The following is a 16,643-nucleotide window of genomic DNA, read 5'->3' on the forward strand; positions in this document are numbered from 1 at the left end:
ATAGATCTATTTTCTATGTGCCTGCCAAATTTCATTAAAAAATATTCATGACCAAATACCGTATTTTTCGACCCAGTGGAGGTACCATTTCCACCTCTTTTAGTGTTACTGTTACTGTTACACTTTATAAAACTGTTTCTGCTATTGTTACTGTTGCTTTTTGTTATAAATTCTGTAGTTTTTTTTACAGTTACCAGTGGTTTTCATTCGTTTTTAAAATTTTGTTTCTGTTCCGGAGGTGCGTTAATATTGAAGGCATGTTGGTACATATTTAAAATTTTTAAGGCAACTGTATACATCTATTTTCTATGTGCCTGCCAAATTTCATCAAAAAATATTCATGACCACATGCCCTATTGTTCCGCGCAGTGGAGGTATGTATTTCCACTTCCGTTACATAGTGTTAGGGGGAGGGGCGGTTTTTGACAGTGGAGAATTCAGTATTTTTGATTTTTTTATTCATTATAATGATATATTTTATTAGAACTGTTATACAAACTTTATTTTTAATAGCCTTTTACTACTAAGGGTATTTGGGTTTTCTCTTTTTAAAATTGTTAAATGATGTACACAAAAACTAACAAGTATTAAGGTGGTTATATATTAATTTTTTTTTTGATAACTAACTCTTTTCACCCACCAAAATTAGTGCAAAGGCAAAATTCTGCCAAATAAAATTTAAATTGCTAAAATTAAAATTGTATAACACTATTTTACGATGATTCTGCATAAAATTCATTAAAAACATAAAACAGCATTTTCTCAGCTTTTTCCATACCCATAATTTACCATATAGCCACCTTAAGCTATATATGATATATAAAAATTATACGTATATTTAAAAAATTTTTTATAGATTAATGGCGATTTTTTAAATTATTTAATTATGATTAATAGCCGACCCAATTAAATAGTAGTATTATGATTGTTGAATTTAATTTAGTGCATCATGGGACCTCACAAGAAAACAAATCTTTTTTATGGTAAAGCTAAAACTTATTTAGCTTGTAATTTTCCAATACCAGCTCATTTAAATATTGGCTGTAGAAATGGACATGTACTGCATATATTTGCAACTAACAACGATTCATATAAAGTAACTGTAGAACTAATCGGTAAGTATTTTAACATCAAAATTTGTATAAGTCAGATTCAGCAACTAGTTAGAACATCGAAAGTCTTTGTAAACCATTTTTCACGAAATTCGAAACCATTTGTTGACATCTGCAACATGCTCTTTGCATACCAAATAACAACATCTGCTGTGGCACAAACATCGCAATCGAATGCAACCTCAATTGACTTTCCTACATGTTCTTCATTTTCTTCTCAACAAATCAGTGTTTCATCTGTATCAAATAGTGATCACTTATCTCCTTTATCTCGTCCTACTTTAAAAACCTCTTCTCATGAACCACTATCCAGTTTGAGAGCTGACCAGTTGAGTCCCAGAAAAAAGGTTATGAGAAAGAGATTAACCATTTTGGCAAACGAAATGGCAATTAAGAAGAGAAAGCATAAAGAGGATATTAAAGGTTTAAAAGATAAGACAAAGGCTAGAGCATACAGATTTAAATATCTAAATCAAGTTATTACTCGTAAGGAAAAGTTAATTTCTCAACTTAGAAAAAAATTAAAAGAAAAGTTTTTAAATTTACAGTTAAAAAAACTTCAAAATCATATTTTTTGTTTGAAACAACAGTTGACATCCACGCAAAGAAAATTTTCTTATCAAAAAGCAATGTTAAGCCATCAACTTGCTGAAAAAAATGCTGCAATTCTTGTACTGCAAAATGACATTCTGAATTTACAAGAAGAGTTGGAGGAAATTCAGCAAGTAACACAAAACACCAAAAATGAAAAATGCTACTCAGCAGATATTAGGAGACTTATATATGACATGCTTGTGTGCCAAGTTCCTACACAAAGTGTGCCATCTCTGCTCCGTAAAATTGGGGAACATACTGGCTATCGATTTAGTCAAATTCCACATCGTACAACTGTAGAACAAATGATGCGTGAGCTTGGTGTGCTTTCAGACTTACAGGCTGCTGAGATAGCATTTACAACAAAGGATCTGACACTTGGCTTTGATGCAACAACCCAGGAGGGTGTTCATGTAAATGCTGTGCACTTGACAACAGAATCAGTATGTATGGTTGTAGCTATTGATCAACTTCCTGGCGGTACAGCTTATGACTATCAGAGTCATATTACAAAGTCTATTGATAATCTCGCTAAGTTATATAGTGATTTCTATCAGCTCAAATATACTGACGTAAGAAGCACTATTATTGGGAACATAACAAATACAATGAGTGACAGAGTTGCAACAAACCATGCAACAATCGCAAAGTTAAACCTTGTTTGGCAGAAATCATTAAATGAACTAAACTGTCACCTTCACCCCTTAGACACAATGACCAGCTCTTGTAAGTCTTCACTTAAAGCATTAGAGACTTCAAAAGGGAAACTTTTTGGAAGAGACTGCATTGCAGCAAACATTGTTATACAGCTGAACAAACTTCGCTATAAGGATGCAAAAGGTACTCTAACTAATCTAAACCATTCTTTTACTTAAATATATTTAGTTTTCTGAATAAAATTTCGAGTTAAAATAAGATATTATAACTAGTGCATGTTTTTATTTCACATTCTTCTTGCATTTGCCAAAATGAGCTTTTTTATGATATTCATAGGTGATCCAAAAGGTTTTGTAACCTTTTTGGACCAACACGAGTTGCCCAGAGGATTGCTACCGCGCTATAGAGGCAACAGACTACATATGCTTTTTCACACATGTGGTATTTTGATCCATCATTATGCCATATTGAAGATATTTCTGTGTTCTGGCTTGGCGTTATGCGGAGGTCTGCGAAATAGTTTATTTCAAGACTTTACATCTGAAACAGGTATCTTTTTTCTTTTTTATACCTGTTCAGTTCATTTGATAAAGTGCTACACAATATTATAGGCTATAGAATTAACTACAAATATAGTTACAAATACAAATTACAAATAGACACTTGCAAGATTAACGGGGAGTAAAGACTATTATAAACAAAGATTATTCTTTGTTACTAATTAACTTTTTCACCTTAGGTATCCGTGAGTTGTGTGTTTTAGCTTTAATTGGAAAGCTACTTTCTGGTCCTTGGATGACAAAATTTTATATTGCACCAGGTACGGGACTTGACTACATATCTGGCATTCAGGTAGTAAAAGATGTTCGGAACACTCTTATTGAGAGCAGCAAGAATCCTTTATCTCTACTTAAACGAAAAACTGATTTCTTTGGTAATGATATTGAAGATGTAGTTTTTGATTCAATAATCAGCTTTTGCCCAGTAACTGATGAAATGAGTAAAGCATTAGCTGACTGCCTTAATGCAGTTATTAGCGTCATTGACAGGCAGTATAAGCGGCAATTTGAAATGAGTTCTAATGATCACCTTAAAGACCAGACTAAGTCAGCTAGGCTTCACAACATTGATTCAGAAGAACTTATGGGTATGTTTAGCGCTGCAAAGCACAAAGCTCCAAATGCCACTCTTTGTTTTCTTTCTTCAAAACTTCGTGCTTGCAAAAATAAAACAACTGCTCTGCTATGCAAAAAGCCAAATGATATTCAAAACAAGTTGATATTATGGGCTATCTCTAATGCCAGAAAAAAGCGGTTTACAAATATGCAATGTCATAATGACCTGAAGTTAGAATTGATAAAACGAATAGCAGATAAAATTCAGAAAAAAGAAAACAAAGAACGCAGAAATGTAGAAAAAATATTAAAAAATTGCATGCCTGATCAGGTAAAAGAAATGTTTCCTGACCTAGAAAATAATGAGGCCTCAGATATTGAAGAAATTCTTATTGGAGCTTCTATTGGAAGAAGTATTTGCCACATGTGGTTCGATAATGCCACTAACACCCAGGATGTATATTACGGCAGAATTGTTGGCATTAAAAAGAAAAAAAGTGATGTATATATAGTTTCTTATTGGAAACCAAAAGAGAATGAAGATGATGATGGTGTTGAGTATGATGTGAGCAAATATCAACTTTCTGCAGACATAATAAGTGGTGATATGGTGATAACATAATAGAAATGTGTAATAAGGTATATGTTATTTTAAATAATAGTATGTCTTATAAACTTGCATTAACAGATATTATTTACAGATAGTAGGTTAATCTTTGTTTTTTATAATAAATTTTACAGTGCCTAATGTATATCATATTCTCTACCCTCCCCTTTTTTTAAGATAATGAAAAGATTTATTATTATTTAATTTCTTTTTATGTATACATATATGTATATACATATATGTATATAGAAATGTAATTTTAGGTAGTCGGTTAGTTACCGATATCCAACAACCAGGGTTGACCTGGTTGCAACGAGCTATGGGAAACCAAAGCTCATTTACTATTTGACATAAGCAAATTGCCTGGCTCATGACAATTAATGTTAATCATAATGATGGCTATACATTGTTTCTACCCAGAAAGACAGACTTTTGCTTGCATGGATTGAGAGATGTAAGTGTTTAGTTACAATAAATCAGTACACTCTAGGCAAATGGCATATGCCATTACCAGATAGTTACACTAACACATAACTTTCTTTTCATTATAACTTATAATCAAATCTATTATATTTCAGGTTAAAAAGTATTGAAGGGTCTACTTCTATCGAATTTTCTGTTTGGTAATGGAAAATGTGTTGTGTATCAGGAGTTAAGTGATTTTGAGTTTTTTTTTAAGTTAGGAAATCATTCTTATCTTCTCTAATTTATAATGGGTTTTTCAGTTATTGTGCTAAATATCTAATATAATTTCTTTTATTGCAAGGTTTTAACTATGATGGCAGCTTGCTACTGTAGATGTTTATCTTAAAGACCTCAAGATTATATTTATTAATTCAGTAATAACAGTTACATGTTAATTTATTATACATTAGTTAATTGTTCGCCTTAATTTTTTTTTTTAATTTTATATATCTGATATATTTTATCTTATCTATCATTGCAAGGTTACGCAACATGATGAAAACCACACGATTGCTTCGATGGATGTTGATCTTTTTCATATCAAGATTAAACCGGTTCATATTTTTTTAGAGATTGATTATGTTTATTAATGCAATAATAACAGTTATATGTTTATTTATTATCCGCGCCATAAGGCATCCTTATTTATTATCCGCGACATAAAGCATCATAAATAGGTATGGCGATTTTAATTTAGGGGTTTACTTTATTTTAGATATCATTGGATGTGGTTTCCTTTGCGTACTAAAGAATCGATTCTTTCTAGCTATGGATGTCACAGTTTTGTTTGCTTCAAAAACTAGGCTTTCTTCAAAGCCACAATTCTGTTAAAAACATTATTAAGCAAAAAAGAAAATAATTATTATACTCTAAATTTTTTGTTAAAGAAGTATGTTTTTAAAAAAATTATTTTTATTTGTTGCGGTTTCTTGGAATTTATATATAGTTAGATAGATATAAGGACTACTGAAGAGAAAATGAAGGAGAGCCGTGGTGGACGTGTCCCCTTCTCCCCCATTGTTTAGATGGATATATTTTTGTAGGTTTTTAGTTGAACTATATGGTGTTTTATGATTATTTTTTTGTACTCCGGCCCCTACTGAAATATCACGCCATTTCCGATGTTATATATATATATATATATATATATATATATATATATATATATATATATATATATATATATATCTTTCATTGAAAATCATTAGTAACGATAAAAATAAGGCGAAAACGCTAAGGCTTTTAATGTATTTAAAGATCACCTATATGCATTTAAACATACGCTATAGAAATCCTATCCTTGGTGCATATTTAATAAAATAAATATATATACCCTTAACCATAAAAATATATATATATATATATATATATATATATATATATATTGCAAAAAAACGCGATATTTTTTTATGCATATTTTATAAAATTTTGTTATAAATTTTACTATTACGTTTTAATCATTAAAAATATTTTGTTACTTCAAAACTTTTTTAATTACGTTTTTTAATCGTTTTGCACATTTTACTATGCAAAATTAAGCGCAAATTAACAATGATTCTATTACAAAGCTGCCGTTAGCCGAACGCGAGTTTTATACGTAAGTTGCATTTTTCTTAAGCAATGCTTCATAAAAAATAATGTTACTTAAAAGAGCATAACTTTTTTTGTAATGATTCTTTTTTCATAAATTTTTCACCATTTTATTACAAATTTAAAGCTCTTTCGAACCATATATAAAACTTGAATAAATAAATGGTTTGAAATTTTTACACACGTACCTAATATATATATATATATATATATATATATATATTTAAATATATATATATATATATATTTATATATATATATATATATATATATATATATATATATATATACACATGCTATTGCTTAACAAAAACTGAATTTATTTAACATATAAATTTTCTGGACAAATGTTTTCCTGAATGTTCTTGTTACACACTCTAAAACCATCCGAATAATAAAAATGCAATAAATTTGAAAAATCGCGTGTAATGGTTTCACATTCCTTGCGAAAACTTGTAATAATTTAATACTCCATTTTTGTAACTGAAAAACCATCACTAAAAACTTAATATCTAAACTGGTTTTTTGGTAAAATATAGTAGTTAATTTCACGTCTGCAGACGGCACAACTCGTTTAAAAGTTACGCGTGGTTTCTGTTGAGTGTTTAAAACTCCCGAAAACACTAAGAATAACACGTGTCAAGAATACAGTTTTGATTCCGTGAAATTAACTACTATATTTTACCAAAAAACCAGTTTGGATATTAAGTTTTTAGTGATGGTTTTTCAGTTACAAAAATGGAGTATTAAATTATCAAAAGTTTTCGCAACGAATGTAGAACCATTACTAAAAGCACACGATTTTTCAAATTTATTGCATTTTTATTATTCGGAAGGTTTTAGATTGTGTAACAAGAACTTTCAGGAAAACATTTGTCGAGAATATTTATATTTTAAATAAATTCAGTTTTTGTTAAGTATTAGCATGTATATACACACACACACACACATATATATATATATATATATATATATATATATATATATATATATATATATATATATATATATATATATATATATATATATATATACACATATATATACACACACACACAAACACACACAAATATATATATATACAGGTGTGTCTATATATGTGTATATATATATATATATATATATATATATATATATATATATATATATATATACACACACGTGTATCTATATACATACACACTTGTGTATCTATATAATTTATACAATGTATATTTTATATATGTATGTATAATACATATATAAAATATGTATGTGTTTATTTATGTATTCATATGTATATATGTGTGTATGTATAAGTCTATATATTATGTATGTATGTATAAATATATATATATATATATATATATATATATATATATATATATATATATATATATACATATATACATACATACTCTTATAAGTAAATGTATATGTTATGTATGAGTAATATAAACTCATATACACACATATGTGTGTGTATTTCGGCGTATGTATATTTGTGTGTATTTGTATCTGTATATGTGTGTGTATTTCTGCGATAAATATATATATATATATATATATATATATATATATATTTATATATAATACATTTTTTGTGTTAATAGTATTATTGTTATTACTATTAGTATTGTTATTATTTATATATATTTGAAAAATACTAGTGTTGTTCCTATATAAATGTGTGTGTACTAAATGCTATAGGATATCCTATTAATGATAATTATTTAACAAAAATGAAAAGAACAAGTTCAGCATAGTAGAAAGAATATATGAAAAAATATCGATCAGTTTTAGCTGGAAATTTATTTCCTGAATGCAAAATCTAGTAATACTTTGTTGCAAAATACTGTCCGTAAGTAACTTTACTTATCTGTAAATCAATTGTTTATATTTGAAAATTATTATGTAAATGTTAAATTATTTTTTAATTGTTTGAGAAGATACAAAAAAGAGTCAGCAGTATAAAAAATATGGCATGAGCCGAAGCCAGCAAGAAAATTTCTTGCATAGTCTATCTGATTGCAGAAATGATATTTTTTTTGCTGATAAAGGTAAGGGTCTATTATCAAGCAGACTATGGCTAGTGATATGCATTAGCACATATTGAACTTTTTTTGTTTTGTTTGAGTGTATGTATATATATATATATATATATATATATATATATATATATATATATATATATATATATATATAAAACATTTTTAAACCAGAATATGTGGGCTTTAATAAGCAACAAAGCATAAATTGAAAAGATTCTACTATAAGTCTTCTACTTACTTATAATCTACTAAATTATCTTACTAATTCTACTAAAAGTCAACTACTAAGTTTTTCACATGTTCAACGAAAAAGATAATGAGAAAAAATATTAATGGTGGTACAACTGTTAATGAAAATACTTGTATTAAAACTCTAGTTATTTATCTTTAACTTCAAAAAATTTAAAATGACACTAATATTTCTGGTAAATTTTGTTTTTGCAAATTTTATCTTTTAGGAGTTTTACCGTTGTCACATAATCTAGATGAAGACAATATATTTAAAGAAGACTTCAGAAACTTAATAAAGATAATAATATTAATGTTGATTAAGGTAGGTGACTATTAATGAACAGGGGGCATGTGTGCATTTGGTTCATTTAAATATTATGTATATTTTATATTTATATTTATTACCTATATTTGAGTGTATATTAGTCTAATTTATCTTAAAACAGGATATTTGCACTTTAACAAGCAACAAAACCTAAATGAGATGGTTTCGAATCAACCTTTAAAGATTTCTATATTTATAAGCAAAAATCAATTAAGAGAGGATTTACATCCTGGTACAAATGCTAATGAAAATACTTGTGAATACTCGGGCTTCTGGGTCTTTCCAAAGTAATAACTTATTTGCATTTAATTTAAAAGTTTATAATATTTAAAAAGTACAATAGTATATTTGATGATTTATGTTTCTTAATGGGTTTCATAAATTCTTAAAGGGCGTCTCTTATTTAGGTTGAAGTTGGTGGCTCTGAAAAACAATTTGAAAAGAAGAATGAAGGGTTGATTCCGTTTAAATGTACAGACACAAACAAGCGTGATTAATATGGAAAAAATCAATTTTACTCTTCCATCGAATCATTACTCTGGTTTTTTCAAACAGTATTTTTTATAGTGCATTTATTTAGATAAAATACAAAACAATAGACTAAGATAATCATTTATTTTGTTATTTATTATAAAACTTGTTTTTTTTTTTAAAATAGATTAAGGCGAATCATCAAAAACCATTACCAATACAGATCGACCAAAAAATCAGACAAACGAAACTTCTCCCGTGGATGATGCCATGTTTTAGCGTAAAATGATTGTCACACCATTACATAAAAAGAAATTTGGGCTACTGCAATAGTTTTTAGATAAAGATTTGAATGAAATTAAATTTGAACAGGTTACCTCAATTGAAGAATTAGTAAAGTTAGAGATCCGACTTTTAAGAAAAATTAAAAAGAACATTTGATGCTACTGGAATTGTTTGTAAAAATGCGAAAGCGTATTGTTATACGATTTTAGATTTTATAATGACGTAAGAGGCGATCAATCGAAATTAAATATTATGTATGGTAACCATGTGCCAAGCGTCTTTTATTAGCTTATTTTTAATGATTTGGTTTTTTATTTCTTTGTTTATTTTTTCTTTGTAGTATTATTGTAAAATAATTTACCTTAAAAAACAAAAATAAAACAACTAAATTGTCGTAAATATAATGTAGTATATATAAAAAAAAGTTTAAACGGTTTAAAGCTATACGTGTCTAACAAAACCTACGTATTTTTGGTTTATCATTAAACCGTGCTGAACAGCTGTTAGTTCAGGCATAAATTTGGAAAACTTATGCCTGAACTAACTTATGACGTTAACTAAAGTTTCCGTTTGGAAACTTTATTAAATGCCGTAAGTCCGTTTTAAACTATAGAAAACACAAATTTAAAACCTCATAAAACACGAGTTTAGAACCTCAAAACACGTATTTAAAACATAAAAATACTCGTGTTTGAAACCTTAGAAAACACGTGTAAAACTCCAGTTAAACTTCCCGTGAAATCCACGTGTTTTTGGTTTACGCCTGGATCGTAACAAACACGTGTTTATACGGGTTTTAAATCCGAGATTAAAACCAGATGTGCCGTCTTTAGTTTTAAGTAATAAGCAACCATACATGATGTCAAACTATTTAAAAGGTTAGAAGAAAAATTAATATCTTTGTTACAATTACGCTGATTAACAAATAAATTTTTTGTTGTTGAAATCTTGTTAACTAGCACAAATTAAATATGTTGATTTCAAATATGTAAACCATTTCTTTCTATCCCCCTCAGTTTTTGAAATATAGGCATAACGCATTTATGCATATTAAATCAATTTTAATATAATACAGTGGTTTTTATAAATTTAGACGCACTCATTTTTTGTACATATATGTAAAAAAATACTTAAAATAATAATAAAATAAAAGTGCTACCGCTATGTTTGATATATAATTTAATAGAGGAAGTGAAACTCTATTATAGAGTACCTTAATTTTTTTTACAGGATGTTTATTACTCATTCTATACCAATTAACACAAAAAAGTTTATTGATAAGCTTGATTTTATTTTATTCATAAATTTAGACGCACAACCGAAAAAGTCTAATATCTTGTTAATTGATAGTTAATTAGTAGTTTATTTCCTATATTTCTCATTAATAGGCCTAAATTAATTGATTTTGTCAAAAAACCTTGTATCAATATAACTTACCTGGAATTAGTTAATCATTATTTAATAAATAAACAAAAAATAAGTTAGTTTTGCGCTAAATAGACGCAAAAAATGGGCAAAAGACGTGCCACTCAAGGTGAAAGATGGCAAATTTTTGCTCACATCAAAGAAGGAACCAAAAGTAATAAAGAAATCGCCAGGTCAATTGGAGTTTCTGAGAAATGCAAAACTTTCTTCACACTGGTGGTGCCAGTGAGAAAACGAGGCCAGTTAGACCCTTGTCAACCACCAGAAAGGACGATAGTGCCCTTTTTAGAGCTGTCAGAGCTAATCCAATAATTAGTAACAAAGAATTGACCACAGAATTCAATACAACGCGAAATACATCTATTTTTTTAAAAGCACAGTCCGCCGAATACTTATCAAATACAAGATTGGAGTCTACTCTGCTTTGAAGAAACCGCTCCTGCGTCCATATGATAAACAAAGAAGACTAAAATTGTGTTGTGAAAGAAGGTATTGGATAATAGAATAATGGAAAAACATTATGTGGAGTGATGAGAGTAACTTTGAGCTTTTCCATCGCAAATCATAACAGTCAAAAGAATGGCTCACGAAAAGTATTACGCCAGGTACATTAGACCGACTGTACAAAATGGAGGAGGCTCGATAGGAATCTGGTCATGCTTTAATTACAAAGGTGTTAGTATGTGCCAAACATACACCGGAAGAATCAACTCCAGAATATACGTAGAAGTACTGGAAAACAAGCTAATTCCATCAATTGACCTGGTTATGCTCAATGATAAACCATGGAAACTTCAACAAGATGGCGCTACTACACATACTGCACACTATACAAAGGAGTGGTTAAACGATAATAATATGAAGACAATACCGTGGCCTCCATACTCACCTGATTTGAACCTAATTGAAAACATTTGGGCTTGGATTGACCGTAAATTGGCAAAGGTTAAAATTTCCACACTTGGCCAGCTGAAGGACATCTTTAAGGAGACCTGGTATAGGGTCCCAGAAGCGATGTGCAAAAATCTTGTTGAGCCTATGCCTAGAAGATTTCTTAGTTGTATTAAAGCAAAAGGCGGATACACAAAATATTGATTGGTTCATAAATTACGCCTCCTATTGTATCGCGCGTTTAAATTTATGAATAATTTTTTTTGTCTTATTTTTTTAATACCATGTAGTGGTACCTAATTATTACTTAGTATTTGTATTTTTTTTGTAATTTTTTTTTAAATTTTGTATTCTGTATGTATTTATCTAATAAATAGAAAAAAAATAAACCAAAATCATTATTGTTTTATCGAGAAAAAACTAAAAACTCCTATTCTCAAATAATACATGGAAATCTTTATAGTGACATTACTATAATGATTTACATGTATTATTTATTATAATTTTAAGCAATTTAAGTTATTAATATATCATTAATCTTATATTTTGTTTTTTATAAGTTAAGTAAAATATTATAATTGCTTTAAGTAATTTGTTTAACTTCGTGATTATAAATTTAAAGCTAATTAAATCCTAATTAAATCCATCCTAGTAGCTAATTAAATTAAATCCTAGTATCTAATTAAATCCTAAAAATGGTTTTTAACTATAACTGTATTATATATAAACTTTTTTTTATTTTTAAATTCGATTAAAGACAAAAAAAAGCACCATTTTTTTATATTAAAAATAAGGTTTAATGTTAATAAATATTGTTTGGTTTAAATTTTTTGGCTTTAGATTTGTGACGAACGTTCGGCAAATTGCGTTGAAGTGTCCACCAGTAATCCGTTAACATTGTTGCACTCAAACGACCTTGATAACGCGACTCCATTACCATTATATATTGATGAAAGCGTTCACCATGTTCGTCGGTTACAGAACCAAGGTTTTCTGGAAAGAAATTAAGATGCGAGTCAAGGATGAATTTTGAGGGACATGTTGCATCCCATATCTCTATAGGCATTTATGCCATTTTTAACCACATCTTCAAAATTTACAGACTATTTCCGAGAAAATTAGCAACGACTGATTTAAATGCCAGCCAGGCATTTTTTTCAATTCCACTAAATAAATTTTCAAAGTGGATGTCAGTAAAAATCTTTTTTATTTGAGGACCTATAAATATACCTTCTTTCACCTCAGCGTCACTCAATTCAGGAAATTTGTTACGTAAGTACATAAACGACTTTGATTCATTGTGTTGCGCTTTAACAAATTTTTTTCATAAGTTGTAATTTTATATGGAGTGGTGGCATAATTATTTAATCATGTTCAACTAATGGCAATCGAAGGACATTTTTTTTCCTGGCTGCATTCTATCTCTGATTGGCCATCCTTCTTTATGTAGTATTGCTTTCTATCTCTACTGTCTCATTCACATATAAAGCAACAATACTTTGAGTAGCCTGTTCGCATTCCCATGAGAATTGTAATTACTTTTAAATCACCACATATTCTCAAGTTATATTTACCATAATCAATTTTATTTAATAGCAGCGTCATTGTATTGTATGTTTCTTTTAGATTGGCAGAATATGCAATTGGTACAGACGCATGTATACTTCCGCTGTGAAGCAATACTGCTTTTAAACTGCTTTTTGATGAATCAATAAATAATCTCCATTATTATATATAGAGTTCAATGCCAAGGTTTTTCATAAGATTCTCAATATCGATGCAATAACATATATTCTCATTAACTGTAAAAAACATTACCAATTTTTTGTGACGGTTTCGAAATTTAGAAATTGTTGTACCTGGTGCCCATAAGTTAAACTCTTAAAGTCGAGATCCAAGTAATTCAGCTCGGCGTTTTGTCAGCACCATGTCTCGCACAAGATCGCAAAGTTCCGCATTATTAATTAAATGGACGTTTTCGTCGTGCTTGTTGTAATCAGAGTCTGAGCTACTGACAGAAGACGCAACTTGAAGTTCGTCTAACATTTCTATATCAATATTATATTCAGTAGATGCAGTAGGTATTGGCAAAGTGGCAGGATTATGAAGTATTGGCTTTGAAACTAATGCCACTTCAGGATATTTAACAGACAATCAAGTTTTATATGAAAATCCAGCAATGTTTACAGAACAGAAATAACAACGCGTAGTATGGTTGTTAGACTCCCCCCATATTATTGGAACACCAAACAAAAAATGGTTGTTCTTTTTTGCTTTTCTTACCCAACCACGCAAGTTGCTTGCACATGCTGAGCAGATAAATTTTGGTTAACAAGCCTTATCCAAATGTACTTTTGAATCAAAATATTATTCATACGCTTTTTTTAGAAATGGTGTAAAGGTTTTCCGATGAGATTTGTCTGTTAGATAGCTGCTGACATAACAAAACATATCTTTTGAATTAATACAGCCTCTGAAAGCCATAATATTAACTTACAGTTCAATTTAAGTTTAAATAATGATAAAACTATGTAAACCTTTTAGAATAAATTAAAAAAATAAATAAAATACAACAAAAAATAGAAATATTTCTATGCTTAGTAAAAACATAGAAAATACAACTTTACAAGTATATCAAAAAGCTGACGTGATACAAAAAAATGGTTTTCAGATTTGAAATCAGCGCTAAAAACTACATTAGAGTATATAAACCACATATTAGATTTCCACAACTTGTTTATTAGTGTTATCAGTTTTAATACTATCTGCAATTAAATAATTTTTAACATTATCTGGTAAACTCTGCTGTAGAAAACCAAAAAATCGTAAACTCCTGCTTAATCTTCATGTATTGCCATTTAAACTAACACTTTTGGTGACAAAATAGCATGTTTAACACTATCAGTTTCCTCAAGAGGCGGCCTTTGGGGGGGGGGGGCATTCCAGATTTTGCCGGGGCCTCAGGATTTTTAGGGCCTCATAATTTTAAAATTTAAATATATATTTTTTAATAAAAAAATTAATATTTTTACAAAAACTCATTAGACAAACATTTTTATCAAAACTCATCAGACAGACATCTTGAAGATCCACAACCTCAAGATGGTCTTGACAATCTTCCTGCACTTGAAAATGATCCAGATACCCTACCTCATAATCATGGAGAAGATTATCTAGGTCCAATACAGCTTGAAGAAGATCCAGATACACTACCTCATTATCATAGAGAAGACGATCAAGGTCTTCTCTATGATAATGAGGTAGTGTATCTCATTATCATAAGGATTTATGGCCCTCAAACCGAAGATGATCAACAGCCCCTCTATGTTCCAGAAAATAATCTTGTTGAAGAAAATATTACGTTTCCATCAACATCACAGTAAGTAGGAAATTATTTTTGTATGAAAACAGTACAGTCCCTGTTATCCGTCACACGTTTATCCGAAAAGAACTTTTTTTCCCATTTTTTTATTTTTTATTTGTTATTTTACCTTTCCTTTTCATAGTTTCTATTGATATTTTGCATATTTTTGCTTTATTTTGCGTTATTTAAATAATATAAATACGCAAAATCACATTAAGAACTGTAACCTACTTATGCATATAATTTTTTTTTTCATTCTCCATATCCTTGTTATCCGAAAATTTTTTCTCTTATCCGACACCTCTTCGTCCCCTATTAGTCGGATAATCAAGACTTTACTGTATAAATCTTTATTCTCTTATGAAAGATCCAATTCTAATTTCCTTAATTGTTGCATTTCAGAATTGAGGATCCTGCTCTTTTGCCCAAAATCTTAATGAATTCATTTAGAGAAATTCTGGTTCAACAAGGTCTTATAAAACTGAAGGAGGAAGATTTTCCAAAAGATGACCATGGACAAAAATTCTCTGTGATGTATTATAAAGGGCATTTTCCAAATGGGGAAACCTATCAAAGAAAATGGTTATTTTATTCCAAGCATTCAAACAGCATATTTTGTTTTCCTTGCAAAACATTTTCTATCGGAAAAAAGAGCACAAAATTAACTGAGAATGGATATTCTGATTGGAAACATATAACATCAGATCTCAAGGATCATGAGAAGTCCGTAAACCACAAGGAATGCTTTATAAAGTGGATGGATTTGGCTGCAAGAATGAAGAAAAATGAGACTGTCAATGAATGCAACTTAAAAAAAAAAATCAAATTAGAAGTGGAGTATTGGCAAAACATTTTGAAGAGAATAATTTCAGTTATAAAATTTCTTGCATCTCACAATTTAGTATTCCAAGGACACACTGATAAATTATTTTCTAAAGGCAATGGAAATTTTTTGGGCTTGATTGAAATGATTTCAGAACTTGATCCTATACTTCAAGAGCATCTAAGAAAAATTAAATCACACGAAGTAAGTGATCACTATCTTGGGAAAAACATTCAAAACCAAATTATTTAACTTTTGGGTTCAGAGATAAAGAAATCTATAATTTTAAATTGTCAAAATATTATTCAATAATTATGGATTGCAATACAGACGTAACTCACCAAGAACAATTAACCCTAGTTCTTCAATTTTACAACTGCAAGTTATTTCCAGTTGAAGAACATTTTATTGGATTTGTTGATGTAAATAGGACGACCGGTGAAGTTTTAACAAAAACTTTCCTGAAACATTTCACAGAAGCAGGTCAAGATATAATAGATTGTCAAGGTCAATCATATAATAATAAAGCAAACATGAAAGGGATTCATTCTGGAGTGCAAAAAAGAATAAGAGACATTAACCCTAGAGCGTTTTTTGTGCCATGTAGTGCCCACAGTTTGAATTTGATGGTATGTGATGCTGCAAAATCTTCTTCAAA

The 16,643-nt window shown here is 29.2% G+C and overlaps 2 protein-coding genes and 1 long non-coding RNA gene across 8 annotated transcripts; all 3 read left to right on the forward strand.

Annotated features, from left to right (window-relative positions):
* Positions 1–864: 864 nt before the first annotated feature.
* On the forward strand, positions 865–5,456 carry LOC136076904 (uncharacterized). Of its 3 annotated transcripts, XR_010636671.1 has the most exons (7): positions 865–2,546; positions 2,700–2,912; positions 3,103–4,117; positions 4,349–4,539; positions 4,664–4,924; positions 5,033–5,104; positions 5,266–5,456. XR_010636671.1 is itself a non-coding variant. In XM_065790730.1 (3 exons), exons 1-3 carry the CDS (start codon positions 950–952, stop codon positions 4,098–4,100), a joined length of 2,808 nt encoding a protein of 935 aa, XP_065646802.1. In that variant the 5' UTR covers positions 865–949; the 3' UTR covers positions 4,101–4,239. The 3 variants fall into 3 exon arrangements, 1 of the variants encoding a protein (XP_065646802.1); XR_010636672.1 differs by lacking the exon at positions 4,349–4,539 and having other exon boundaries at positions 5,266–5,448; XM_065790730.1 differs by lacking the exons at positions 4,349–4,539; positions 4,664–4,924; positions 5,033–5,104; positions 5,266–5,456 and having other exon boundaries at positions 3,103–4,239.
* Positions 5,457–7,761: 2,305 nt separating this feature from the next.
* On the forward strand, positions 7,762–9,841 carry LOC136076497 (uncharacterized). Of its 4 annotated transcripts, none has more exons than XR_010636315.1 (5): positions 7,762–7,980; positions 8,069–8,179; positions 8,629–8,723; positions 8,848–9,013; positions 9,134–9,378. It is a non-coding gene; the product is annotated as an uncharacterized LOC136076497 (long non-coding RNA). The 4 variants fall into 4 exon arrangements; XR_010636314.1 differs by adding an exon at positions 9,385–9,841 and having other exon boundaries at positions 7,764–8,179; positions 9,134–9,280; XR_010636313.1 differs by having other exon boundaries at positions 7,767–8,179.
* A 4,550-nt stretch (positions 9,842–14,391) lies between these two features.
* On the forward strand, positions 14,392–16,237 carry LOC136076030 (uncharacterized). The gene is made up of 3 exons (XM_065789491.1): positions 14,392–14,461; positions 14,844–15,177; positions 15,565–16,237. Exons 1-3 carry the CDS (start codon positions 14,392–14,394, stop codon positions 16,235–16,237), a joined length of 1,077 nt encoding a protein of 358 aa, XP_065645563.1.
* Positions 16,238–16,643: the final 406 nt, after the last annotated feature.

The sequence above is a fragment of the Hydra vulgaris genome, chromosome 02 (assembly GCF_038396675.1).
Source record: "Hydra vulgaris chromosome 02, alternate assembly HydraT2T_AEP".
NCBI classification, from domain to species: Eukaryota; Metazoa; Cnidaria; class Hydrozoa; order Anthoathecata; family Hydridae; genus Hydra; species Hydra vulgaris.

Excerpts from the sequence above, each read along its gene's own strand:
- LOC136076904 (XM_065790730.1), top strand. The coding sequence starts at position 950 with ATGGGACCTCACAAGAAAACAAATCTTTTTTATGGTAAAGCTAAAACT. Across the intron at positions 2,547-2,699 it reads TCGCTATAAGGATGCAAAAG|GTGATCCAAAAGGTTTTGTA; the intron begins GTACTCTAACTA and ends TGATATTCATAG. Across the intron at positions 2,913-3,102 it reads AGACTTTACATCTGAAACAG|GTATCCGTGAGTTGTGTGTT; the intron begins GTATCTTTTTTC and ends TTTTCACCTTAG.
- LOC136076030 (XM_065789491.1), top strand. The coding sequence starts at position 14,392 with ATGCTTAGTAAAAACATAGAAAATACAACTTTACAAGTATATCAAAAA. Across the intron at positions 14,462-14,843 it reads TGACGTGATACAAAAAAATG|ACAAACATTTTTATCAAAAC; the intron begins GTTTTCAGATTT and ends AAAACTCATTAG. Across the intron at positions 15,178-15,564 it reads ACGTTTCCATCAACATCACA|AATTGAGGATCCTGCTCTTT; the intron begins GTAAGTAGGAAA and ends GTTGCATTTCAG.